The sequence below is a fragment of the Candoia aspera genome, chromosome 2, assembly GCF_035149785.1.
Source record: "Candoia aspera isolate rCanAsp1 chromosome 2, rCanAsp1.hap2, whole genome shotgun sequence".
Lineage (NCBI taxonomy): Eukaryota > Metazoa > Chordata > Lepidosauria > Squamata > Boidae > Candoia > Candoia aspera.
This window is the reverse complement of record NC_086154.1, coordinates 146,195,646-146,223,504: the sequence shown is the minus strand read 5'-3', so window position 1 is coordinate 146,223,504 and position 27,859 is coordinate 146,195,646. Positions and strand designations below refer to the sequence as shown.

Here is a 27,859-nt window from a genome sequence, read left to right as displayed (position 1 = left end):
CTGTAATGATACATTATCTTGTTTGGGAGGCTCAATGTGATTTTATTTTTCCTTCTCTCTTAGGCCCCAACTCGGGTACGCGGGTCCGGCCTCGGGGCCCGTGGCAGCTCTTACGGGGCTGTGGCATCAGAGTCGTACCGGGAGGCATTGCACAAGACAATGCTCACTCGCTTCAATGAGTCAGACTGAGCTCTGCAAGGAGCACCTACCTGTACAGTATTTTGCTGCTGTCTCCCCTTACCTCCCCCACCACCCAACTTTCAGAAGGTTCTTTTGGTTGACTTTTTTTTTAATTAAATGTTCAAATGGACAAAAGAGGATTTTACATGGCTGAAGCATGTGGGAAAAGAAAGGTGTACTTGGTGCCCTTGTGACCATTAAGCATTTCTGGTGCGCGCTACGTATAAACGTGGTACAGTAAAACCCTGAGCTTACAAGCTCTCCACACAGACCAGCTGAAAAGGGGCAGTGATTGCAGAGCTGAACGGGCTCTTGTAGTCTGTGTCCTTGGGGTTTCCATTTGAGACACCGGTCTTGGCTTAGCGAAAACAAAACATGGAGGAGCTCTGTGTCATCTCGGCAGGCAGCCCTTGGCCTTTCAGAGGGTCTGGTGTAGCCCTTCCACCAACTCTACATAATGAGGTTCTGAAAAGGAGTGAGATAAGCAGAGGAAAACTCTGTATCCATGGTACTCGCTATCCTTTCAGTGTGTATCTACAAGGAACCCTGCCCTTGTTGTTTTGGCCCCATTCTCTCTTCCCCTAGTCCATACTTGTTTACTTTTACTACACTTCAGCTGTTGAGGAACGCCTACCTTGATCAGGTTGAACGTAACTATGTCTGATTAGGAAATCCAGTGCTACCATTGCACAGTTGGGCTTGAAATCTGAAGATCCAATGGCCTCTCTCACCTGTGCAAGAGGAAGGGTTACAGTTAACATATAAAGTAGAAATGGCAGCTATTGCTCCAATGTCTTGCTTAGGCTAAGATATTGCTGCCATAGCATGGAGTTGGTGAGAACGCATGCTGAGGTAAGAAGTGTTGTCTATCATTCAAGAAATAATGAATTCCAAATAATGTTAAAACCTAAACATAATAACGGGCTAGGAGACTACGGGACAGCTGCAGTCCTACCATCTCTTGTCTGAAATACATATGCTTCAAAATGGTATAGGACCTGTAATGCTTAATCAGTTCTCATTGGGCTTTCCAGAGCTAGATTCATCATCACAAATAAATGGGAGTAGCAAAGAATACTGCTTGCTTGTGGGAAGCCTTGGCAGCGCTGTCTTTTATTGTTTCAAAGGGACCTTTGTCAGTAAGCAAAACAGCACCTACAAACCTTATCAAGTGACCAAAGGTAGAATTCCTGCACTTCTCCATCTCCCACTTGGGGGACAAATTCTTCAGGCAGCTCCAGGTCAAACACAAACTGGCATTCAGGATAGATACCCCCATCTGATCCTTCATAGGTGTAGCTGGGATGGGAGAAGGCAAAGGAAAATAATTCAATAGCACCAGTGACTTGCATAAATAACATTCAGGTATATTCTCACGTGGAGTAACATTGATCCAAGTTACAGAGAGGAAGTGACCTCTTCCAGAGCAGCCAAAACCATCTTTACATACTGCTTCCTGGATTCCTATGAAATTAGGAGTGACATTTAGCGATCATGATCACGTATGCTTTTTGGACCCATGCGGTGTGCTGCATCAAGGCAATCTGGTCTGGAAGTTCTACGTGTTAACACTGCTTCTATACTTTGACATACTTGTTTTCACGATTCAGCTGGAATATGTAGCAAACAAGAAAATCACCATATAGCAGTTGAAATTGGGAAATTACTGGTCAGGGATCAGTTATTTGTTATCTTTCAATGTTGTCATATTTCTTGAGTTTCTCTGCACCTACTAGAATGCAAATAGCCTTTTTAAATACAGTATGTTGGCTGTCAACTTTAAGAGAAATACGTATGCACACAAGCAGACATGAATATGGCTACACTACAGTGTACCTTGGATTTAAGGAAGTTTCGCATTACCTGATAGTTCCAACAGCTTTGGATAGTGCAGCAAGGGAAGCAGGGATGCAAGCCTCTTCTTGGCACTCTTTTATTATTGTTTCTCTGACACCCAGCTCTGATGAAATGCCACCTGCAGCCTAGCAACAGCAGTGACAAAAGAATTAACTGCTATGGTTCGCCATAAGGCTAGCAGTCAACAGTAGCCTGTTCTGGTATTTAAGGAGGATCTTTTCTGGCCATCAAACAGATGAATAATTTCTGAGTCCTAGTCCCTCTTACCATAGCAGTTGGCAGACTAGAAAGCTTCAAGGCTTCTTTGGAACTTTCCTATGCCTTTAACCTGTAAGAAAAACGTTGGCAGCAGGAACTTCTCTATTCATGTTGCCAAGAAAAACGGTTCATGCTGAAATTATAATTTTGTATAATTAACAAAGGCCTGTCTATATTTTGGGCATCCAATCCAATACTGTGGCCTGCCCAAGCTCATTTAGCTGAGTGATGTCTCTGGCTGTATTGGACCAACAAGTGAATTTTGACAGCTGTTAGCTAATACCATCCTCGGACAAGAGAGATTCTATTCATCATCATCTTTGTCTCTTACCAAATTATCCAATAAGCCAGGATATGTGGGTTTGTCCAGGGCCCTACGGGCCAGCCACATGTGCATTTCACCATTTCTCCAAGTATAGCCATTCAGATGGGCGCCATAGCACTTCACTCCCAGCAGTGCTGGATCAAGAAAAAAATCAGAAAGGACTAGAAAGGAATATTATCAAGGATAGCCCTTGCTTTTTCCTCCTGCTGCTGCCTAAGCCACACACCTAGTTTTGCACCACATGTTCTGATTTTATAGGTAATTTCATCTGCTTAAGCCTGCATAATGTATTTATGCAGGCTTAAGCAGATGAAATTACCTATAAAATCAAAAAAGTTTTCAAGGGCTACGTAAGTAGGGAAGTGTTGACAAGAAAGTAGGATATTAAAGGCATGGCAGGGATGATCCATGAGCACAAGAGTTCCTCCTTTAAGATTCACAATGCAGTTTTTGAACAATTCTTATCCAAGTTCAGAGTTTTCTTTATTTCTCTGGAGCTGCTGGAATTGACCCAGGATTGGTGAACCTTTAAAAATACCTAAATATCAAAGTTCCAAATTTTCAATAAGCAGAATTTTACACTGAAGATACTTCATTGTTGTTAACTCCAGTGCAGAACATAAATTGTTATAATCTCTACTGAAGTGATTTACCTGCTTAGCTTCATATAGACTTATACGTCATCAAACCCCATGGAAGTCTGACTCTTCTGATTAGCGAGTCATATGGAGGAGGAATGCTTGCCATGAACAATTTTTTTTTAATAGGAAGAAATCTAACTTTTCATAGGAAAGGAAAATCAGTGTCTGCTTATATTGACACGTTGTTGTTGTGCAGTGATCTTAACATGCTTTATCGTATTCATGCCAACAACAATTTGAAGGGATAGTGATCTACCCTTAACTTCCAAACTCTGCCATCTGTTTTAAAATGCAATTATAAAATTTGTGCTCAAAGGCCTATGAAATTAAATACTGCTATGCAGGAAACAATATCAGAGCAAAATGTAATCACAAGATTCATAGAATGTTCATTCTTATTTTTGGGGTGGGAAACAGGATGAAAATATTTCTCATTTTCCTTTAGAATAGAAGGTGATTATACCTAAACATAGGCAAAAGTATTTTATATACTTGCTCATGGGACACCTTAATAATGAAAATAGTTTCTGAAACAAATGGAGTATTATTTAAACATTGTCAGTGCGCGTATTTAAAAGAGTATCAGCAAGGAAGCCACATTTCTTCACTAAGGTTTTTTCACTTCACCAAGGTGTTTACTATCTAAATTTCCTCAGTAGGTGACATACTTTGGACTTTGATTTGGCAAGGATGCCATAAAGTCTTTAGGGGAGGCCTTATCCCATGTCTCTGTAGTTTAACGCAGTTCATTTGTTAGATTTATCTAGACTTACCTAGATCCCATATTTTGTACAGGAGCTCAAAGCAGCAAAGCATAGTGCACCCTCCTATTTTTCCTCACAATAACCCAGTAAGGTAGGATGGGCTGAGAAAAAGCGACTAGCCCAAAGTTACCCAGTGAGCCTCCATGACGGGGTAGACTAGAATCTGGACCTCTCTGCCCCTAGTACAACACCTTAACTAACATCCCACCCTGGCTCTCTTTTCTAAAGATAATAATTTTAAAAATTACAGTGGGAGGTATTACTTTGCACAAGTCACGTCATATCTATACAGCAAAATAGTAGCAAGATTTTTAAGTTTCAGACTCACGTGTTGCAGCACGTTCCATGCTGAAGAAAGGTGTATCACAGAAATAGAGGCTTACATTGTACATCTGAAACAAAGGCACATTTTCATCAGTGAACAGCTCTGGTTTTGCACCCCACTGCATTGCCTTCCTTCTAAGCTGTTACTCAGAAGAGAAACACTGGATTTTTCTCCCTTACGTCTCTTCCATAGTCAGAAATAGAAGACAAATTGATAGAGCATGCACCCAATCTAGTCCCTTCCTTTCTCTTGGTTGCTCCAAAGCATCTCACCTCATTCCTCCATCCTTTTAAACAAGGAAAAGCTTGCTGTGCTTTCAATTCCTTGAGCACCCCTTGTACAGCAGCTGTCCTTTGGTCATAAGAAGTCAGTTGTTTGTTAAGCTCCACCTGTGGAGGTGCTTCATCTCCCTGAGACACTGAGAAAACAGTTGGGTACTGATGGAGACATTTGGCTACAGCTGGTGGCACATAGCCTACCTGTTGTCCAGCAACCATAAATGGCGAACACAGTGCTTTGGAAGAACCTGCAAAGAAATCAACCTAAATCAATCATCTACAGCAGCTGAGATCTAGTTCCTACAGGTAAGTCAAATGTGCCAGAGTGCTTCCTTGGAAAACGATCTGTGGGCTATTACGTTCCTACAAGTTTAGTAAGTTCAATATTTCTACAAATATTAGAAAAAGGAACGGCATTTTTGAACACAGGTAATCATTACCCACTGCCAACATGATTTTCATACTGAAATCATCACCACTTGGCAGACTGATTTAGTATGCCTTAAAATACAATCTGATGCATGTTGATGAAAGGCAGACTGATTACAATGGGGCACAGTTTCAAGTGAAAGTGTTTAGGATTGCATCTGAACTTTTAGTAACCTTGCTTTACAAAAGTACATTTTAATAAGGAACAGCTTTGCAGAATCCAAGGTGCTTGTCCTCATTCCCTAACAATACTACTTATTTATATAATTTATGTTTCACTCTTCCTTTCTTCCCTTTAAGCAAAGGGACACTCATCTTAGGAACCAGCAACTGGAAGTCCATAGCTTAGTTATAGCCCTTGAGAGGAATTGTCAGCCAAAAGATGATGTAGAGAAAGTAGCTTTCGTGGTAACAGAACTTACAGCAAAATCATTATGAGGAAGAAAGGGATTAGTAAGAGCCATACGGTATTGCCTGAGACAAAATGCCTACATAGACCAACAGTTGCTTCCAGCCTAGGCAAATAGGTGGCCATGTGAAACCCACAAGCAGCATACAAACAACTAATACTGAAAAGCTCCCTGGCTTTATTATTGGTATTAATAACAATAATCTGTATCATGATTAGTTGCCATAGGTAGCTTTACTGATGGATTTCTCTAATTTCTTTTCCCAGCAATTCAAGTTCATGGCTATCATATTTTGAAGTAGCAAGCTAAAAAGCTCCAAATGTCTTGAGCTTTTGCATTCTCTTTTCTGTACTTTTCCAATACCTACAACTTTTTGAGGTGCAGTGATCAGAACCTTAACAAGGATATTAAGTGTGATCACTGTACACATTTGTGAAGTCATTATACTTTATTTCTGATCCATTTCCTGCTGATCCATTATACAGAACCTGCCTTTTCAAAGCAACTGCCATCCTTCAGTTGGTGTCTTGGTGTAGTGGTTGCCTATCCTGACAGACTCAGTCTCACAAGCAGGTGCTTAAGGATAACTGATTTATTGAAAGAATAGTGTGCAAATACAAAAAGCTGAGAATGAGCAAAAGCGCGCCAAATACAAACTAAAAACCCTCGCTTCAAACCCGGTCCCGCCCTCGCTCCCGCTTAGCAACCACCCCCTCCCAGGTGTTAGCAACCGTCACCCACATCGGCCTGAGAAAGTAACCTTGAACACATTCCATAACCCAAAGATACATTCCACAGTTACAGTAAGGAGATTACAGCCTGGCACGGCTGGAAATCTCCACCCAGCAAACACGGATCAGGAAAGTGACATGCGAAACGTTACGATGTATTCAGAACATTGAAACGATGAACATGACACTTGGTCCAGGAATTCACTACAAGTCCCAGTTTCTTTCCTGGGCAATCATTATGTCAGATTCAATCAGAATATGTGTGAAATTAAGCCTTTTGCCCCACTTTGCTTACATTACTTACCTTAAACCATGCTTGCCATTTGATATCTGTTTCCCCCGTTTGCAAAGAGCTTTTCACTGTCATTTTCTTTAAAAAAAAAACCCCACAACAATCTGATGGTATCAGCAAACAGATCCACCTCAGAGTTCTCCTTCATTCCAGATCCTTTGGGAAGGTGTGGAAAAGCATCAATCCCAATGTTTGCAAAAACCGTCCACTTATTCCTACTCTCGACTTTCTGCACTAGAAATAATTAAGCCATAAGAGAATGTTCCTTTTCCTCGGCTGCTTGCATAGAGGTCTTTGAAGAACTGACTGCCGCAAACGATTTGCAAACTGAGGTAAAGCTAAGCAAGAGAGTGATTTAATTCCGTTTCCCATTTATTTCTCCCGCACTGTTAAAGGAAACAGCCGTTGCTTTTATTTGTCCCATTATCCGGGTGTCTTCCCATGGTAAGAGGAGGGCGGCAGGTAATGAAACATGCCCCTACGAGGTCAAGGTCGCCTTTAAATAACCCGCGGTTATGCCCTGGCTTACCTTTCCGCATTTCTAGCGGTTGGATGTCAATCCTGTCCAGGACCTTTAAGAATGAAAGGCGTCTAAACGCTGGCTTTAAACCTGCTGTGTGTGTGTGCGCGTTCGCGTGCCGGTGGCTAAATCCTGTAGAAAACTGTTCTCACGGAAAGCACCCGCCGCAGTCGTACCTGCTCCACGAAAAGAATTCATCTTCTTCAGCAGCTCCAGGGCTCGCTCGGACCATCCTTGAGCCGCCATGACGCCCCATGTGTCAGCGACGCCCCACCCCTGCTAATCTCATTGGCTCGGCCAGCCGCTCTGATTCCTGATTCGCTTTCCTCCTCTCCAGCGCCATCGGGACGGTGTGGGAAACTCAAGAGACGCTGGTTGGGAGCGTTTCGCCCGTCCCGCCGCTGAGAGTTGCGGCTGCAAGTGAGGAATGCGTTTTAAAAGAACCCTTGCACGGAGAGGACCATGGCTTAGAGGAAGAGTGTGTCCCAGTTTAAAAAAAGAATCAGATGATGTTTTTAGAAAAGCTTCTAGTAGAGAACTTGGAGAGCGATCAGGATGTGGGTCTGCATTGGCTGGTAGATCTCTGGGGTTTGCAGTACAGTGGATAGCAAGGGTATCCAACGCTCCGTGATTTAATAATGCAGACATAGGTACCCATCCCACTGTCTCTTTCAGGGAATGCAGCATTGTCCAAAGTGCAGAAAAAGAGAAGTGGAAGGCAAAGGAAACTGCAATCATAAGCTAAGAGAAAAAGGAAACCTAATTAAATCTAGCTCACAGCAACACTACTCGATATTGCTGTCCATCCCTAACCCTGAAGGCACCAAAATGATGAAATGTGTGTTGTGACATTATCCAAGCTCCACCCCTTTTATTTGCGCTGTGATGTAGCATGCAAACACCTCAGGGGCAGATTTGCTTTGCCACAGCACAATGCCCGTTTTGTCACTTGCCTCCCTGCTGCGGATGCCTTCCCTATCGCTGGCTAAGGAATTCTGGGGGTTGAAGTCCACACATCTTAACCAGCCAAGGTTGAGAAACACTGTGCTAAGCTTTGGCTCATTGAAATTGCGTTTTCTAAGCAGGTGGGAACCTAAGTATATCTAAGGTCTGTCTGTTCCTGGAGCCACCAATACAGAGCCAAAACAGATAAAGCATAAAGCATAAAGGTTTGTTGGTGCATTGGGTTAAATGACATGGCCTTTCCCTTCATGCCCATCAGGCTCCCTGCCTGCCTCAACTGATTTTAATTTTTAAATATTGTTTAATTAAATGAGAAGCTGCTAAGTAAACCATCAAGCAACTGTATCCTTTGTATTTACAAGAGTGGCTTTTGGCATTTGTGGAAAACGAAAATGGCAGGTGTCCCCTACCCCACACTGTCCAGAAAGGAGGACAAAGATAGTGGGAGAGAGCACACAAAGCAGTCAGAAGGATGGTAATGGCTGGGAGTCTGATTATCTCTTGTAATTTGACCCCCACCCCCACCATGGCAGCTATTTAATAATATTTATTCATTATACTGACCAGGTAGCCATTTTATTCTTTCAACTACTGCCCCAGTAGCCATTTTTGAGTGACTATTATATGCTTTCTAATGTGCCTTCTGCACCTAAGGCATTGACTATTTGTCTGTTGGCATATTCATAAAGATTGTTCTGTGTTAGCTTTCTATCTCTATTCTTTCTGGTCAGAGTTTTCAGTTTTCAGGAAACTGTGATCCTTACAACCCAACTCGTGTGTGTGACACAGCCAGGAAAAACTTCATCATTTGATTCAGCTGGAGTTATTATCCTGACTTCCAAATCCAGGCCAGGTAGATCCAACTCTTTCTGCCAGTCTGGTGATATGACTTATATGTTCATATAAAAGATGTAGAAATGTAGTTCTTTAGAAAAGAAAATAATGCCAAATAACAACAGGCTAATGCAAGACCGAACAGCATTTTGTTCTGTTGTACATAGGGTCGCCATGAGTCGTAAACGACTTGACGGCAACTAACAACAGCAATATCTTCTAGAATTGACTAAAATGTCAAAGATAGTGTGTAAGAGCTTGAAAGCCCACTTGCTGTGCCTTTGATTTAATTCCAGTGTAGCTATTAGTCTGCTGTGACATTGCTCACACAGTGCTTTGTTTAGCTACTCAGAGCATTATGAAGAAAGCAGGGACATCTGATACCAATTATTTTCTAATTACACTGGCTACCTGTGTTTGGGTCCAATGTGGCGCTGGCTTTGAACTTGAAACACTCAACTTTGCAAGACCAGGTTATCTGAAGGACCTCCTGTGCTCCAGAGAACCTGCTTAAGATTTGATCTCAGTGCCTTCTATTGAATTGATAAATAAATAAAGTTGCTGAACAACAGAAATATAACCTAGATTATACTGGCATTTTCTTTCCATTACCAGCCAACCACATGCTTCCTAAAAGCTCCCTGTAATTGTGTACCTAGGATACACTTTATATAATGAATTGTCATTTCCTGGGTTCATACAGGAGCTCAAACCAGAAACCAACTAAATAGGCTAAGCAAAAATTTAAAAAAAAAAGCCCTTTCCCAAGATTAAAAATAAGCTTGCAAGTTGTGCAGATGGAGCTACATGGTGTCTTACTAGATCCAGTGAAGTATATTGTATGAAAACAGCCAATGTGTGAAAATAATTATTCCACTGTTGTTTACTTCAGCATCTAGTAATGGAAATATGCTGCCTCAATAAATGGGGGCTCCATTCAGCTATCAATTTTAATAGCAGTTCAAAAGAATCAAACTTCAGTCAGATTGAGTTAGGGAACCCATCTTCTTTATTTATATAATTATTAATATTACACTTTAAATATTTTTACATTTTTCTTTTTTTTAATTTTGTCCTAAAGTGTCTGGTCTCTAAGAATTTTTTATCACAATGGCCAGTAGAAAAATAACCAAACTCTTAAAAACATAGGCGCTCTTTAGCGCTTCCCACAAAGATCAGGAGAAAAGAGAACTGTGGAACAGGGCAGAGTGGAGACACTTTACAGTATGGGGTGAGGAAGTGATGGATTTAGCGCATATCACAAAGGGATGCACAGTTTATTATGTACAGACCAATTAGGTATTGATGGCTATGCAGGCGCCCTGCTTTGAATCAAACAGTTGGAAAGGCGAGGCTGAGTCATAAACCCTGTATGGAGGATAGTAGTAAATAAGTTTTCTCCAGAGTGCTTAATTTTAATTTATCCTTGGTTGGTTTCTGCTATGACCCACTAAGCAGCAGAACCCCTTGTGACTGTAGTGGAACTGGGAATTTGGAACTATTGCTTCATCTCTCCAGGTTGAACCAAGGAATTTGAGGGAAATTAATTGTTTTTCTGATTCCAGCTGTGAATTTACACTCTGGCAAGCAATCCAGAAAATCAAACACCATTTCCAAAAAAAAAGGGTCAAAGCTTATAGGGTTGGGGAGTGTGAGGAAAAAGTATTTTAAAGGACACTTGATCTTGGCTGTTTCATCTCAGGGGAACATACCAATAATATATCCTGTTAAATCTAGCTTGTTCTACTTGTTACCCCAGTCCCCAATTTAAACCCACTTGACTGGCATTGCTTAGCAATCCACTGAAGATAGCAAGTAATTTTCCTACCTTCTTGGGATTGCACAAAAGTGTTGATTAGTATTGTAATCAAACATTTGTGACACTGCAGCACACAGCTAATATGCTGTGTTTGGGTTGACAGGTCAAAATTTGTGCACCCGTTACATGATCACCTTATCTCCTTAGCTCTTCCTTTGGAAGCATGGTCTCCAGGCTCACTTTCCAGCACGTTCCATTGTGCCTAGGGAAGTGCCACACCTTCTCGATATTGTACCGTGATGACAAAGGGGTCTAAGCCTGGTTGCCCCTCTCCTTCAAAGCTAGCCAGGTTCTGGACTGAATATAGCAGCTTTGTACTCAGAACAAAGCATAACGGCGTATCTTAGATACCACTCTTTTTTCCCCTCACCTTTTCATATCAGTCAGACCAGATGATTCACAAAAGAATCCAGATGATCGTCTTTCTGACCGACCTCTTTTTCTTCATCCGTTTCTTTTATCCACAGGTTCCATTATATCGTGAAAGAAATAGAACCGTCTCCAATGTACTAAGCACTGCTTAGATTAATCTATAGATGTTATCAATAAATTAATAAGCAAGTAACTGACCTCCCCATCCTGCCTCAGCATCTTAATTCTTTGTGCTTCACAGTTATTAAAATGCTTCAGAGGGACCATGTGCTGCAGGAGAGAGAGGGTGGAGCAGACTTTACTCTAGAGCAGACTTTCAGCACCCGGTGCCACCTCCAGACACATTGGCTATGCAGACTGAGAATCCGAAGGAAACCAGGTTAGGGAAGAATGTCCTAGAGTGCTCTAGGCATTGGCTTGGCTGATGTTGGAGTCCAGGGCTTTGGATTTGACTGCAGCATGTTTCAGTGAACTTTCAATGCTGGGATCAGATTCTAGGCTCTTCTTTGCTTCTCTCCTGCAAACTTCAAGATTGGTGTGCAGCCCTACTGACAGCATCCCAAGAAGTTGCATCATTGTGCTGCCCAGGATGAAAGTTAGAGCCCCTTGGTCTTCTAGTGGCAGGGAGGGATGTGTGAAGAAAGAGGACTCTGTGTTACACGTGACTGGTTTTTCCCTTTACACCTCATCTTCAAGAGAAAAAAGTGTGAGGAGTCTGGAGCAAAACACCAAACAGACTGATGGTCCTTCGATGGACAGAGGATCAATGAGAGTCCTGTTCTGGTGAATTTCATCTGCTGTCATCTAGATTCTTGGGGAGAAGAAGAAACCTGACCCCTCACCACATGCACACAATAATAGGTATACACACAACCTATTATTAAGAGGTGTCCTATCCTTAAAACTATTTGTCAGGGATTAAAGAACAAGAGCTATTGTAATTTCCAGGCTAGTAAGTTGATGGTAAAAATATGCAGGCTTCTCCAGTCAAAGCCCCTGACCTCTCTATATAGTCATGATCGAAAAAGTTTCCCTTTCTCTACCCCTGCCTTCTGACTGGAGTAAGAACCCAGGAAGGCTAACATGTAGACAGCCACAAATCTCTCAGAGTAGTGGGGGGAGGCTCACAGGCCCACGGCTGCATCCATCTTTATCTCAGGAGGGAAATAAGGTGTGCAAGTCACCCATGCCCTGGTTTTGGTCTGGACAGTACTCCCCCATAGCTCCTAGACTTTACTACCTACATTTTCACAGGATATCTGAGTCTGCAGAGAAGCAAGCAATCCATTGCTTTCCAGCAACGAAGCCACTTGGACCTGCCTTGTGGTCTCCTCCCTCACTTTTTACTTTTGATGGGAAAAAAACAGTTGTATCTTTCAGCAGACAGCATGCTTCCTTGGCACCCATCTGAAAATAAGCCTCCTCTTAAAAGGGCGCCAGTTCACAAACTGAACTGAGCAAACATGCACAGCTTGGACAGACCTGAGAATGCTTAATTCATTTTTTTTTAAATCTCCTTAGCCTATGGGAGATATGCATCCATCGTGCTCTGTAAAAATCCCCACCTGAGCCTGCATTTTAAGCTGTTTGAAGGGACCAAATGCCTACTGACATCCATCTCTCTAGCTTTACACCAGTTGCTGGCAATTCACACATGTGTAATCCATATGCTCACGCACACCATACACAAACTGATGCGTGGGCTGCCCTAACAGAGGAAAGCAGGGCCCCCCACTGCAAAAAAGACCTGGGACACAAAGATTGTTTTTCAAAAAGAGGATTGGTGCAGTGCCCTTTACGAGAGGCCCTGCCCCTCGTGGTCCATGTCCAGCAGTGTGCAAGGTGACTGGAGGGCTGCCCTCATTCAGCAGAGGTGGTCACTGGGGCCTCAAAAGGGATCAGAGCACAGTATTCTCCGTGCAGCTGCCGCCCAGTGATGAGCGGAACGCCTGCAGCTGGGAGACCCCGTGGAGATGGACAAAGGCAGCTGCGACCACCAAGACGTGGAAGATCTGGTGGGAATGGAACTAGAAAGAGAGGAAAAGAGAGGCATTGGACCCCAGACTTCCTTGCATTGACCATCACCACCAGGGCCGCAACTATGGGGGGCAACCAGGGCATGTGCACCAGGCGCTGCACTGGTGGGGCATCAAAATGAGTGCTGGGGGGGCGCCAAAATGGGCGCGGAATCCATGTTTGCCCTGGGTGACACAGACCCTAGTTGCGGCCCTGATCACTGCATTATGAGATTTCTTCATGTCCTTGCCATTCACAAAGGAAACAGAAAACAAAGTAGCTGTGGCTTCTGCAGCTTGGGCACCTCTGGTTAGCCCTGCTCTCCCCCTGGGCATGCAGAAAGAAGGGGGAAAGGAGGAGATGAGAAAGAAATGTGCACTGAAGCCACAGTTATTTTACTTCCCATTATAGTAGAAGATTTAACAGTAAAAACCCTAAACCACAACCTGGCTATACTTCCTGCAAACCTCATGAAATCATTGCAGTCATACAGGACAAGGCATTCAGAACAGAAGTCTTAGCAATCTGGACTGGACGACATCTAGAGGCTTTAAGTTATATGCCTGAGAGCCAAATAACATCCAGCAGATGGATGTGGTGTTGAAGAGTTTTATGGCAGTAGGTATGTTCTTGCCTCCTTTATGTGAAAGAAGCCCACAGTGGCATTAATGCCGTTGGCTTCGTCAGAGATGCATTTCAAGTTTTTGTGCCAGATAGTAGAGGGTTGAAATATTAGGCCAGGATATTTCAAGGATGAAATTTGGTCTATATTATTATCATCTACCACTGAGGTTTGTCATGTCTAAATCCCTTCAGAAAAAAACACGCTTTTGGTTTTGGAATAGTTTATTGTGAACTTTTCTTCCCAACTTTTCTTCCCTGCTAGAGCCTGTAGACTTCTTCTAAGGCCACCCTGAGTTAAGGAAAGAATGGCTGCATCATCAGCATAGAGAAGCATAGCCAGCTGTCTATTGTTAACTTTTGGAGGTGGAATTCTGCTTTGGTTAGGTTGGTAACTATTGAGTTCACATACATATGGAAAAGAAGAGGGGCCAGAAACAGCCTTGTTTCACTCCTTTCTGAACTGCGATAACCAGCAAAAGGTGGCCACTACTCCCACATCTAAGTCTGGGCCTGGGAACTGGGTTGGTCTCTGCTGGGATGGGGAAGTTCTCTCCTAAAGGAACAGGTACACTGCCTTGGAATGCATCTGGTCAGCTGCAACCCTTTTTGGACAATGTTGCCCTGACTTCAGTCGACCGTGCTGTGGTGACCCCACTTAGATTACTGCAATAGGCTCTGTGTGCTTCTGCTCTTGGAAGTGACTGGTAGTTGCAAAATGCAGCAATCAGGCTGTAGTGAAGAATACACTTCACATAACAGGAACCCCCCAAATAATCACACTGGCTACCTATATGCACCAGCTGGACTTATTTATTTATTTTATTATTCCCATTTCTGTCACCACCCATCTCCCCCCAAAAAGGGGGACTTCAAGGTTTTAGCAAGGAGGTCTAAGACTGTTAACAATTTGGATCCTGATACTTTACGGAGTGCTTCTCCTAGTATATACCTGCCTTGAACATTAATATATGCTGGGGGATGCTCCTCAGTATCTTACAGTGGAAAGAGATGTGCTAAGTTGAAAAGTGAGAGAGGACCTTCTCAGTAGTGGCATGTTTGTTTTGGATTGATCCTTCCAACATTCCTGCCTTCAGGATTTATGACTTAGTGTCCCTAGCCTGATCATGCCTTGAGTGTACTCAGATACTCTGATTTCTCTTGAGATCATATAAATGTTTCATCTTAGTGTTTCTCAGCACTTACTCTGTGTTTTACACTAATTTTTATACTTGCATGCCAACATACATACATACATTAATTATGTTAATTTTGTATATATCTGAGTTGGGTTTTTTTTTCCATCTTGCTTTTATGGATTGCAGTCTGTCACATCCTCTGGGCAGGCCATCCTTAAGCTTCCTTACATCAAAAAAATGGGGAGAGGCAAAAATGTCACTCTGCCAGTTCTGGGAATGTTGCCATGTTGCCATTTCTCCTGGCTGCAAAAAGGTTGCCTACCTTATTTGATCTGGCGTGTGCCCTCCGTAGTTTGCCAAGGCAAAGGATTTATCTTAATTGCTTCCTGATACTTTGGACATGGCAAAATCAAGGGTCAAATCTGTGCATGGCAAAACAAGTTTTACCACAGAACGAAGCTATGGCCTTCACCGAGAGAACATAATGTGGAAGTCAAATGAAGATTCAGGGAGCAGTCACTCTCAGTTTCAGCTTGCCCTTAAATATCTCTGTCTCTCTTCCATATGTTACTGCAAAATACGTACCCAGATGTCACACTTGCCCGGGAAGAAACGTTCAGGAATGCGGGCAGCATACAAGCCCACTCCCAGGATGTAGAGGATTGCCATGAGGAAGAGCCACCCAATCTGTCCCACTGTTGTGGCCTTGATAAAACCTTCAGTGATCATGAAATGGAGGGTAGGCACCAGTCCACTCAGCCCTAGGCCCAGGAACACACCTGCCCACAAAAGAAAGAGAATGTGGCTTGGAATTACAGTTCCATGGCTTTAACATCAATCCAGCTAGTAAGGTCTTAATCCCCAAACTGGAGTCTTAATGTTGATAATGGAGGAGCATCTGTTGCAGAATTAGGCAACCAAAAGCACACACAACTTTTGGTACTGAACTGATGTTGGCACTGGCCATCATATTATGCCAGTTGTCTTGTTCCTGCATCTCTTATGTTAAAAACTCAGTATGCCAGCCTTCCCCAAACTGGTTCCCTCCAGATGTGCTGGGATCACAACTTCTTATTCATGTTGGAGTTCCATCACATTTGGAGGATGTTAGATTTGGGAAGGTTGTGTTGTGCTAGGCAAGTTCCTGTATATTATATAATAACTAGCTCAGTTTCCAATGCTCAAGTTATGAGGGTTGTTTGTGTACTGAAAAGGGGACAATCTGAAAACACAAGGAAGGTTTTGGAATCTTGGCACCCCTGAGATTTCCAGAAGCATAGAAATAGGGGACTCCGAAATCCAGTGCAAATTGTGTGGGTTCAGTGGCCAAAACCATGAACTGTCATGGGAAGAGTGGGGAGGAAGGACTGGACAAAGGGAATAGAACAGAAAGTCTAGGAAGCAAGCAGCAGCATTCCCTGTCTTTTGTAGGATTCGCCACACAACCTATGGTGAATGAGGACTACCTATGCAGTCAAATCAAGAATAGTTACCTGCCCTCACTGCCCGATATTGTGGCGTGGCAAAGTGGTCCCACTGCGACACCATGATGGCAGTTATACCCAGCACACAGATGATGATGAGGTAGATGAGCTGGGGTTGTGGTGAGCAGTAGAATGAGTAATACAGCCAGGGAACAAAACTGCCCATGGTGAGCAGAGCAATTCCAGAGTAATCCAATCTGTACAGAAAGTACCACAGAAAGCAGGGTTGGGTGATCAGTAGACATCAGGTGGAGGGCAGGGCTTGGTGCAAAGTTTAAAACACAGAAAACTTTAACATCTTTTACTAAAATGCAGATCTCTATAGTCTCAGAGTGGGCAGGATGTTGTGAAGGACCTCTGGCCTTCGTTATACTACTGAGATGATCCATGTTATGGGAAGCATGTGTGCAGACATCATGGATAGCAAGGATTGTACCTACCTGCCAGATTCTACAAGGAAGGTACACGTTTTTGCCACACTATTGTGGCTTAGCTTTGAGGAGAACAATGAAACCCTCTTGCATGAACTAGAAACTGAGGTTGTCACATCCTCCTAAAATAGAGGCATTCTCCATAGATCCCCCTATAATCCCTGCCCACAGATTTTGCAGGCTTCTGTAGCACTAACCAGAGACAAGAAAGGAATCGCTGCGGGTATCACAAATGCCCAGGGCTTTTTCACAGGCCTGCACTGCTTGTGGCCCATGATGCCAGCCTTGTTGGGACTGCAAGGCTTCAAATTCCCACCTAGCATGGCCTTTGACCTGGCTGCCTGGGAATTGTCATCTCCACACAGTCAGGAAGTCCTCAGGAGGTAAAAAACTGCACTAGACCAAATATAGTTCTTTTCAATTGGCTTGAGAAGTCATGAGGAAAAGGGCTGTCTGTTGGACTTCCCTGAGAAAAGCAACAGCAGCAGGGACCCACAGGGCCTCTAACAGCAGCGAGAGCCACTACTGAAATCCCCTAAATATCCCTCACATAGCATACCTTGGAGTCTTATGGGGAATGTACTTTGTGGCTTACTTGGGAATCACTTACAGCAGTGTTTCTCAACCTCAGAAACATTAAGATGTAAGATGTGAGGACTTCAACTCCCAGAATTCTGGGAATTGAAGTCCACAGATATTAACATTGCTGAGGTTGAGAAACACTGATTTAACAGTGCTCTAAAGAACACCATTGCAGGGGCATTGTCACAAAAATGAATCAGATGGCTCCAAGACACAGCTTCAATTGGAGCATAGCATTTTATTAAGTTTTAAATGGCGAAGCATCAGCTGTGAGGTCCCATCAGGACTCTGGGTCGCTGTCAGCTGTTGTGGTGCTGCAGGCCAGCCCAGACAATTGCATACCAGAGCCTTGATACACCTCCAGCACTTGCTGCTTGTGTAGCACAGAACAGGAGAAAAACAAAGGTTGGAAGGTGGGGAGACAGCCAGACATCTGCCAGAACCCAGTACCTGATTGGCCATCTGCTTTGGCTTGATGGGTTTATATATACAGTATAATTTTTACAGTACTGTTGCCCAGTTATCACCCAGAGAAGATATTTGCCTCAGATGCTCCAAGTCCTCACACCAGAGTTTCATTATGAGAGAAAACATCTTGATTCCTAATTCTTGCCTGCTAGTCACATGCACCAGAAGTTTGTGGGAGGATGGAGAGAGAGGAGAAACCGACTTACTTGGAGAAGGTGCGGGAAACCTTCTCAGAGTGGCAGTAAACTGTATGGAATAGCCAGGAGAAACAGAGGCAGAGGATGGCTCCTAAGAAAAACATGCCAAAGACCACACGCTCCTGGATGGGGGCCACATATTTCATGTTGGGACTGAACATATATCCAATGCCCAAAACCAGGAAGAAGAGAAACCCTAAGAAGAAGGAAGAAAGTTACCAATATATAAATGCTTCTGCATGTATTCAAACATTGGGACATGTTTGGAAAGACAGGAGACACATCTGGCTTGGCAGGGACTGCAGGGGTCCTTTCTGAATCTACCCCTGGAAGAGACTCCATTTCAGGAACTTCATAGGCCATTCTCAAGTTGGGAGAATCAATGAGGGAAAAGGGGACTGGAGAACTACAAGCAGCTTCTGGTGTGAGTCATGGCTGAATGAAGACGTCTCGGGTACGAGCAGAGACGACAACTGTTGTGAAGCATGAAAGACTGGCAAGTAGACTGGTCCTTCGAATCTCTCTGGAGAAGGGGAGAACAGGAGATCACCCATGAGTGCTCTGTATGGCAGCTCCTTGTAAGGAGACCATAAAACAGTGATCTCCCATGGGTTTGAGCGCCAGGGGTTGAGGGAGAGGACAACTTTGCTCTTAACAGCGGTGGAACCTTTCATAAGGACACTTACTTTCTAGTTAGAACTCACTTTCTCATCACATTTGGAAATGTTCAATTTAACCACTTTACGGATATTAGGGACCTTCAAAACGGTGAGCTTAATTTGGCACCTGGTGAGTTTTACTTTCTTCTTCAGAGTTAAGAAATTTTAAACAGAGATTTAAGAGAGAAATGCAATTGGCAACAAGCAAAAAAAAAATTTTTTTTTGATGTAAGAAAGTTTTAAACAGATTGGGAGACCAGAGAGATTTGGAATATTAGTTATTTTTGCTGTAAGATTTGAAAAACAAGTATATAATTAAATAATATACTCATGGGAAATGACTGTAATGGAACTACTGTAAACCCATATTAGGAACTGAGGCTTGATGAAGGTTGCAAATGGACACTAGAGAGAACTAAAGGACCAGGCAGAAAAGAGTTAAATTGAGTAAGCTGGCTATAACTTATTCTTATCTTAAAGAGGTTTTTGAAACATGGCCTGTGATATTAATAACTAATATTTTAAAATACAGATTTCAGCAGATAAATGTTTAGAAGACGATGAGGAAAACTTTAAAAAACTTTTACCTGATATAGACATTATAGTTTGAAGGCATGGAAGACAATAAAGCTGAGTTTCTCAAAATGGGAATACAAAAGAGAAATCAAGAAAAGGATCTGGATGTGGAACAGCTACGACAAGAAATCCTGGATGATGCTTCTTTATGGGATTTACAAAGTAGGGCTGGTGAAAGCTTTAAAGACTCCTTTTAAATGCCAAAGAGTGATGAAAGTTCAACTCCTCCAATGCCACAGGAATGATTTAAAGGTCAAGATTGTGCAGAGTAAAAAGAAGGAATATAAAGTTGGACTATTTGACCAGGGATAAAGTATTTGTTTGATATTTCTAGTAACTTCTAATGAACTTTTTGCTGAACTACGACTGAAAAGATGATTTCTGGATTGTGTATAGATAAAAGTTAGGCTATGGGGAGAAGAGGTTTTTTTTTATTTGTAACTTTAAAAAGGGTGAAAATTTACTATATTAGCTTATGCTTGGTATGATGAAGGTTGGAAGCCTCTTCTTTATTGTCTTTTTCTTTTCTCCTCTATTTTTTTTCTGCTTTTGTTTTTCCTTTTTTCTGCACCTTCTGAACTTTTCTTTTTCTTTTTTCCTCTAGTTTAGTTTGTATTAGTTTTTACTATGTTTATTAAAAACTTCAATAAAATTATTTTTTTAAAAAAGAGAGAACTACAAGTGTTACTCTGTTAGCCAGGAGAGGGGAAAGACCAGGTACTTGACCAGAGCTGGCCTAGCCTGCTGCCTTAGAGTTCAAGAGGCAGCCACTGAGTTAGTCCTGCACTGATCATGTTGCCAGTAAGCCTGGTTTGGGATAACAGGTAGTCTTTCAAACTGCAGGACCTTCTCTCTTGTTTAGAGCAGAGACACCCACCCACTCACACATAAGCCCCAGAATCTAAGTATTACAAAAGACGGGTCAAGGAGAACAATATCAGGCCAACTGAATTGCCTTGCTCCTGGTAGTTGGAGAGACTTTCTAGTATCGTCCAGTGTTGGATCACGTTTGGTGCTGGACATCTCATACTGAAAGAGGATTTTAAGGCCTAAGAGTACACTGTTCCCAAGAAATTGGGCAGGTGTGATTATGTGAAAAGGCATCCAAGGGTAAACTTCGAAGTCCCTGACCCCATCATCATTGGGGTGGCTGCAGAAATGTAGATCTCCACAATGTAGAGTTCATATAGCCATTCTTTTAAATTCCTTTTTAATTTTGCAGACATGTTTTCTTACTGCAAAATTTTGCCAGCTAGACACTGGACCACTAGCTGCATTTAGTCTCACAATAATGATACAATCCATGGATCAAAAAGCCTTGTGGGGAAGTAGAATCAATTGATTAAATATAAATAGGAAGCCATGAGAGAGGAGTACCTGCTTCATGTGAAAGGAGACTTCTTTCTCTATTCCTGTAATTACTTCTATGGCAGCGGAAGAGCAATTTGGTTTGGCTTCTAAGTGAGTGAAGGAATAAGGCTGGAGAGAAGAGGACACTTCTAGGACCAATGCCTTCTTCCTCCTTCATCTTTTAAGCACAGAGGGAATTCAATTATACTCTGATCTCCTTTCACCCCTAGTGATCACTATGCAGGGACAGAGGAAGATGGGGGAGGAAATTTGGCTTAGGACAGGGCCATGTTTTCCTTCATATCACCAAGATCTTTTCACTGCTGACCGAAGACATCATTTTCAGTCATTTTTAGCAAAAATAAGGGTGGAAACGGAGGGACAAGACATATCACTTAAAGCCCACAAACTAGGGCAACCCCCAGGCCAAAACTATTGTCAATCCCATGCTAAACCACAGGATTTCGCCCCCAGAACCATACATTACTTTTATACACCCTGCTAGGGTATATAATGTGCTTGGTTCATATAAGATGCTAACACAAAACCAGGCCAACCATGATCCAGTCAGTCACTAAATCACACTAATGTCAGGTGTCAATAAACACCACTGGAGAGTCATGACTTTTAGCCAAGTTTTTTGTTAAAAAACAATGAAAAAGTGCCTATATTACAGAATGGAAAGAGGTTGACGCAATGGAATGCAGTTTGTTTCCCACCCTCAGTCTATAGAGCTATGCAATCCTCTGCCCCATGACTGACCAAGCAGATGGGTCCAGATGTTGCCAGTCTCAGTGTGGAGTCGGAAGATGCTGCGGAAACAGGCGCGAAAAGAAGGCATGGGTGGCCGATGTCCATGCAGGAGAAAATCATTGTCCTTCAGCCAGTCAGGCAGCACATCATACGGCATGACACGCCAGCGACCCTCCCAAACCTACAACAGCAGAAGAGAGGCTAGGAGGGTCTCAGAAGGAGCTTGCCTGCTCCTCCTCCTGGCAGCTGAGAAAACCAAAACAGTGAGTGCATTTGTACACTTGTGTGTATAGTATACTTATGATAAAAGAACAACCTGGGAAACGGTGTTCTAAAAAAGATTTTTCTAGTGTTCACATCAGTAGGTTCCGAAGTGGTTTTTGCCTTCCTTCCCTATAAACTTGGGAGTTGCAATGTTGAGGAAATGCTTTGCAAGTTTCCAAAGTGCTTTGAAGTTAGGGCAAAGTTGCACAAACTAAGGCCCCAAAGATTTCGATGGAGGTAGTCCCAGGGGCCCTCCAAAAGTTCCAAGCAAATTGCCATTTTTCATGCCAAAGTGGAGGAGAATTGTGCAATGCACCAGGGATGAATTATATTAAAAGTATTTATTTAATTGAATGTAATTTAAAATAAATCTGTTTTAGTTTAAATGCACTGTCCTAGACCTGGCTTTTTTTTTCTGATGCACAGCCACCAGCATGCCAGCCAGAGGTAAAGTGTGGCCCTCATCTTGAAAAATGCTGCACACCCCCAAGGTAAATCAAACCAAAAGAACTACATGGGCATATGTATTTAGGGTAGAGATGCACTCATTCTACATGATCCTGTATTTTGAAAAGGGGTGGTGGGTATCTTCCAGCTGAAATTAAGAGTGCCATGTCTTTTGGCTTGAGCTTCTTGGAAGAAAGACAAGATATAATTATTTATTTTTAAAGATGATGATTAAGTCCCAGCAGGAGTCAACACTTGCTTTCAGGCTCTCCTTTAACAATGTATTTGGTATCATGATTCCTTCTGCTTTGCTTGCTCATTTTAGGCGCAGGAGACAGGCAAGCGAGCAGAGCTTGCCCGGCTTCTGACAGCATTTACCTTCCATCTTGAGAGAATGCCTAGTTGAAAACAAGCGTTCCTCCAATGGGGAAAGCTACTGTAATTTCTTCCTGTTAAAATCAGACAGCTTCTATCATAAAAATGTGGCAGTTCTGATCACATAAACTTTTTAAAAAGGCAGAGTGTGATGGTCCGTGAGAATGTCCTTGAGAGACAGGAGGAGGAGGAGGAGGAGGAGTCGAGGACTAGGCAATGGTCAGATAAGAGGCAGCTGAGCCCACAGAAGGAATGGGAACGTGGCAAATGCCTCAGAAGGGAACCTTCCTAGTTTCTTGGGCTGTAAAGGCAAGGAAAGAGAGATGTACTTTCAGACTTGCAAGACTGATGTGAGCCCTTCGAGGTAGTCCAGACAAGAAGCACCAAATATGAGTTCTGACACTACCTTTATTGTAAGGCTACAGTAACAGAATCTTGCAAATCTGAAAGCACATCTCTTTCCTCTCTCCTTTACAGCCTAAGAAACTAAGGAGGGTTTCTTCTGAGATGTTTGCTATGTCTCCATTCCTTCCGTGGGCTTCCACCTGCCTGTTATCTGGCCGTTGCCTAGTCCTCGTCTCTTCCTCCTGTCTTTCAAGGACATTCTCACAGACCATTACGCAGAGAGCTACAGAGATAAAAAGGGGTGTTTGCAAAATACTGACAATGAAATCAAATAACCATCTAAGCTGGGATGGTGTACTGACCAAGAAGCCTTATCCCAGGGACAAGCCTGGGAGTGCGTACCACTGCATCATTTAGAGGCATCAAAATAATAGGAATTATGTTGTTGTTGTTGTTATAATTATTATATCTCATGCAAGAACATGGAGATATTTTGAGAAGTAATTTTCCCAAGAAATTACAGCTGTTTTAAAGAACAACAACAATTATTCCATTTTGGCATTTAGTGGGTGCAATCTAATAGTGTTGTGGATACCTGCAAGCACCATGTTGCCAACCCTGGCCTTACATAGGTTCTGGGAACTTCATGGTTAAATGGAGATTTTAATCTAATCTTTACATCTAACATTTGAGACACACTGTGCTGAGGCACTTTTACTCAGAAGTCTAAGGGAATTTAATAAAGCTTATATCCAGGTAAATGGATATAGGATAATGACAGCATCTCAAGTTCTAATTCTATCATACCAAATTCAATAGAGGTAATGGGAAACTGTTAATAACAAGTCTTCCCATTGAGGAATAAAGCAGGTGGAAGGATAGAAGAAAGAAATAAAAGGGTAAGGGGGAATTCTCTTCTTTCCTCTTTCCTTTCCCCTTCCCCTAGTATTTTCTTTCAACACAAATACCAAAAATGAACTAAGGTGGCAGTTCGTTCCTGGAAAAAGAAAAGAAATGGGTAGGAGTAAGAGACTTCACCTGTCATCATCTGCATGACCCTTTAGATGTAAACAAAACAAAGCAAAGCAAAAGCAAAACTTCCTTGTTTTTTAATGAATAAATTATCGGCTTTCCTCTGAAATGCTGATCATCCTTCTATCACAAACTCACTTGCTGGCCTTCTGAAAGCTGGTCATTGCTGAGCCACAATATCAGGTGATGCAGTGAAGAACTCTAGACCCTGGATGTTATAATATTATTTGAGAAGGGGGCTCTTACATAGTAATATATATTACTTTAAAATGTGATAAGCCAGCCCTTTTGCATTTTGGTGACCCCTTACTTACTCTGTGGAATGGTAGCGTGGATTTCTGCTCTAAAGCTCTGGCTTGAGGATACCACTGATGGCTATCAAGACAAAAAAGTAATAAGGCTGCTTTGAATTTGGTATGAATTTCTGAGAGCCCCAGATAAGATATTTTACATGCTAGAGTTTTCTCAATTTCAAAAGTAGGCTGGACATAGCTTACAAAAACAGAGGACAATGCTGATCGATGGGGAGACTATTCCTAACTTTTCTTACTTCTCACTTGCCTTAATCCGGCAGAAGTCCACCTCCAGATCTTTGGAGATATAGCCTTTTGCTCTTCGTGCTGCCTTATCTTTCCTTCCCATGGCCTCCCTCAGATGTGAACCTGAAGGGAACTCAGCTGGGTAATTGAGTTGCATGTCAGGAGAGTGGGTCCACAGCATTTCCAGTTTTGCTCCTTCTGGTCTCCCTGGTTCTGGGTAATGTGGCCACATGGCCTTGCCCTTCTATGAACCTGTCCAGAAGCTGGCTCAGGGGTTGTCATGGCAGAGAGGAGACTCTCTTCCCCAAGATAAATGATGAAAATCTTATGGCTCTCCCACTTCCAATCACTTGGCAAAGGGGTTTATTTTTCCCTGCCTGGAAAAGCTGAGAAAGAGAAGGACGTTGGTCAGCAGCTGAAGTCATAATGATGCTTCCTGGAGTACTGCTGTGACATATTGGCTTGCCTCAGAATCAGTAGGGCTCATTCAAGAGTTGACTGCTGGAGAAGAATGTAGTGGCAAAGGGGGTGGCACCTAAGAAGGCTTAATTTAGTGGCTTTGTGTAACTTGCCTTCAAAACAAATTCCTCCATCTTCTCCATGGCATGCTGGGCCTGAAGTGGCAACATCAAGACCCGCACAGGATCTGGACCAATATCTTCCTCCTCTAACTCTGGATCATCTGATCCCCAACCTGTGGGCTCAACCTTCATTTCAATACCATCCTGAAAAAGAAGATGCACACACTGAACAATGGAATTCTAGAGAAAGAGAGATAGTGTGAGGGGAGATAAAAGGAATGAAGGGAAACGAGGAATAACATTTCCCTTTTATGCTATATAGTACTCTGCTAATAGATTAGGCAGAGAGGTTCAGTGTCCCTTCCCTCTTGGTGCAAGGGGTAAAGGATAGGCCTAGAAATAAGATAAAGAACTTCCTCCTTCAAAGAATCACTGCCTTGACCTTCTAATTGGTTTAGATTTGGCCTGGAGGGTCTACCCTTTGAACCAGCCATTCAACTCAGAGCACAGAGAATCATCTTCAGGCTCTATCTTCAGAGTCAGTTTGGTCCAGTAGTTAAGGCAACAGGCTAGAAACCAGGAGTCTGTGAGTTCTAGTCCCGCCTTAGGCATGAAAGCCGGCTGGGTGGCCTTGGGCCAATTCCTCTCTCTCAGCCCAACTCACCTCACAAGGTTGTTGTTGTGGGGAAAATTGGAGGAGGAAGGAGTATTAGGTATGTTCGCCACCTCGAGTTATTTATAAAAATAATAAAGGCGGGATAAAAAAATAAAATAAAAATAAAATAAATAAATCTTCAGGCTCTATTTGGTAGCTTGCAGTCCACTACTCGGGACATGCTAGTTTTTCATCTGAGCTGCTGGATATGGGGTTTGTAATGCTATTGTTGGAAGACAAGCAGGAGACCAAATAATGGAACTGAGGCTGAGTTGATTCAGAAGCCAGACAGAAAAATTAGTAGCAAGTGCTGCCCCGGCCAGAAGTGATAGTTTCAGCTTTGAGTTCAGGCCTTTCTCGAAACTTCAGCCCAGCAAAACCATTTTTACATTCTTAAATAAATGTAATTTGGGCTTGGAGAACAGAGTTTGGGTCATCATGAGTGCACACAAGGGAAAGATGCAGAAGACGGGTAATAAGGAGGGAGGCCCAGTGGGTGGCCTCCCTGACACTCACCTGGCCAGCATTCTCGTGCAGCAAAGGTCTCATTTCAGCCAGCGCCTCCTCCCCCAGGTACCCTGCGCACCACCCAGCCCGCTCCTTCAAGGGCTCCATGATGGGGGAGGAGGGGGGCATACAGTTGAAGCCTCTTCACAGGCAGAGGCTCAGTTCCCTCTGCAAGCCACCAGCCCCATCGTCCCCACTGTCTCTGTGGGAAAGCAGAGGGGGTAAGGGATACAGAGGGATGAATCTCTGGATCCTTTTGTTCTCCTTCTCACCTTGTGATCTGCCATTTCTCCCCCTTCACTCCTGCTTTCCCAACCATCCTGCATGCTTATCCACAAGAGCTGTGCTTGATGTCCTATCCCTTCCTCTTTGTCCCCCTGAAATCACTTCCTCTCCAGCTCAATTGTTTCCTGTCTTTTTTGCTTTTATTCCTCTAATCACTAACATCCTATCATTCCTTGTCCCTCTACAATTTGATAACTTGCTCCCTAGTTGCACTGATTTCAGCTCTAAATATTGCGAATGTCCACCCCATTAGTTAATATATTACTGCTTGCAACCTGTTGTTGCTCCCATGTTCCTGCTTCCCCTAGATTCCTGATAAGGTGCATAGGCAGTAAGATCTGTGCCACCCCATGGTTGGCTTCCCATGCGAGTACACACAATCCCTTGAAGATTTGTAAGTGGGGACCAAGGAATACGTGCTCATCGGCAGCCATTCCTCAGTCTCCCTTTCTTGCTATCCAAGAATGATTCACATCCATCACATCTCCGACCCCTACAAGCCTACTCTTTGGATATTCCCAGGTTTCCTTCTGCCCCATAGCATTCCTGGCCATGCTTCTCCCTCATCCCCACTACCCTGAGACCCACCCAAATATTTCTGCCCTCCCTTCCCGTCTCCATCGCTCCATCACCTTTCCTTCCATTCTACTCTCCCAGCCCCTTCATTATACCCTCACCCAAGAGCCCTAGCAGCAGCATCGGGACCCAGCTGCCCCTTAAAGCCCTGCCTCCCGCTCCGATAAGCCTTGGCACCTGTCCATCAAATTCGGATCACTTCCTGGCAGAAGCCGAGCATCCTCGACTACTTGGATTGGGCAATGCATGGGAAAAAATTCCGGCGGAGATAACTTCCGGCTGCTGCTGGAAGCCTTCCGGCTGCTGTTGCCATGGTGACCCTTGAAGAGCTGTGCCCTCTGTTTTTGTAGCTTTCGGTAGGAAGAGGGAAGAATAAACTCTTTTGCAGCTGGTGCAAAAAAAAAGGGGGGGGGAGATCATTTTTTTGCAATTCGTGCAGAAGATAAGCTTGCAAAAGATGAGGACTTTTAATCTCAGGCAAAGGTCTGAGGTCTGCCCGTAGAAATCGTGTACATGCATTTTGTGCATGGGCAACGACGTCTGTACGAGCAAAGCGATGTGTGCGAGTATAGCAGCGTACGCACGTGTACGGGGGGACTTATATGTCACGATGTAGGTGCAAAATTGAATGAGGCAGGTTTAAACGCACTTTTACGCACGCGTTTAATTGCTGACTGGGGAATTCTGGTGTTGAAGTCCACACCTTAAAGTTGCTGAGGTTGAAAAACACTGCATTCGAGGAAGAATATTTCGTGGAACCAATAATGTTATCTTAATTTTACTCTAAAGGAATTGGTGGAGTAGGGAGTGAAACTGAGAAGGAAAAGACAGGTGCCGTAGGGTACATGATACATTCTGCCTTAATTCGAGCTTCGTTTCAATATAGGAGATTTCGAGTAAGAGTTCAAATCGGGAGTAGAATAGTTCGCCTTATATCAGGGCGTTACCTCTGCTAAATCTCAACTATTTCTTGCCAATGAAGCGAGACAGTTCAAGGCAAATTCTGGGGAAAGTCGTCGCTACAGCTCGAGAAAATTTT

General features: G+C 43.2%; 3 protein-coding genes across 4 annotated transcripts in view; 1 reads left to right on the top strand and 2 right to left on the bottom strand.

The window, feature by feature from the left end:
• RBM10 (RNA binding motif protein 10) overlaps positions 1-315 on the top strand; it is a 31,881-nt gene extending 31,566 nt beyond the window's left edge. Inside the window, exon 24 of the mRNA XM_063294043.1 lies at positions 64-315. Within this exon, the coding sequence (XP_063150113.1) occupies positions 64-189 (126 nt within the window). The 3' untranslated portion in view covers positions 190-315. The remainder of the gene's footprint in view (positions 1-63) is intronic.
• On the bottom strand, positions 307-7,266 carry LOC134490774 (uncharacterized). Of its 2 annotated transcripts, none has more exons than XM_063294044.1 (8): positions 7,187-7,266; positions 4,623-4,876; positions 4,354-4,417; positions 2,627-2,754; positions 2,044-2,162; positions 1,344-1,479; positions 815-911; positions 307-645 (listed from the first exon to the last, which is right to left on the bottom strand). In XM_063294044.1, exons 1-8 carry the CDS (start codon positions 7,254-7,256, stop codon positions 599-601), a joined length of 915 nt encoding a protein of 304 aa, XP_063150114.1. In that variant the 5' UTR covers positions 7,257-7,266; the 3' UTR covers positions 307-598. The 2 variants fall into 2 exon arrangements, with proteins under 2 accessions (XP_063150114.1, XP_063150115.1); XM_063294045.1 differs by lacking the exon at positions 7,187-7,266 and adding an exon at positions 6,503-7,152.
• Positions 7,267-12,879: 5,613 nt separating this feature from the next.
• Positions 12,880-26,155, bottom strand: LOC134490768 (adiponectin receptor protein 1-like). The gene is made up of 7 exons (XM_063294039.1): positions 25,969-26,155; positions 24,849-25,001; positions 21,284-21,455; positions 17,946-18,132; positions 16,268-16,455; positions 15,360-15,553; positions 12,880-13,025 (listed from the first exon to the last, which is right to left on the bottom strand). Exons 1-7 carry the CDS (start codon positions 26,086-26,088, stop codon positions 12,897-12,899), a joined length of 1,143 nt encoding a protein of 380 aa, XP_063150109.1. The 5' UTR covers positions 26,089-26,155; the 3' UTR covers positions 12,880-12,896.
• Between the last annotated feature and the right edge of the window lie 1,704 nt (positions 26,156-27,859).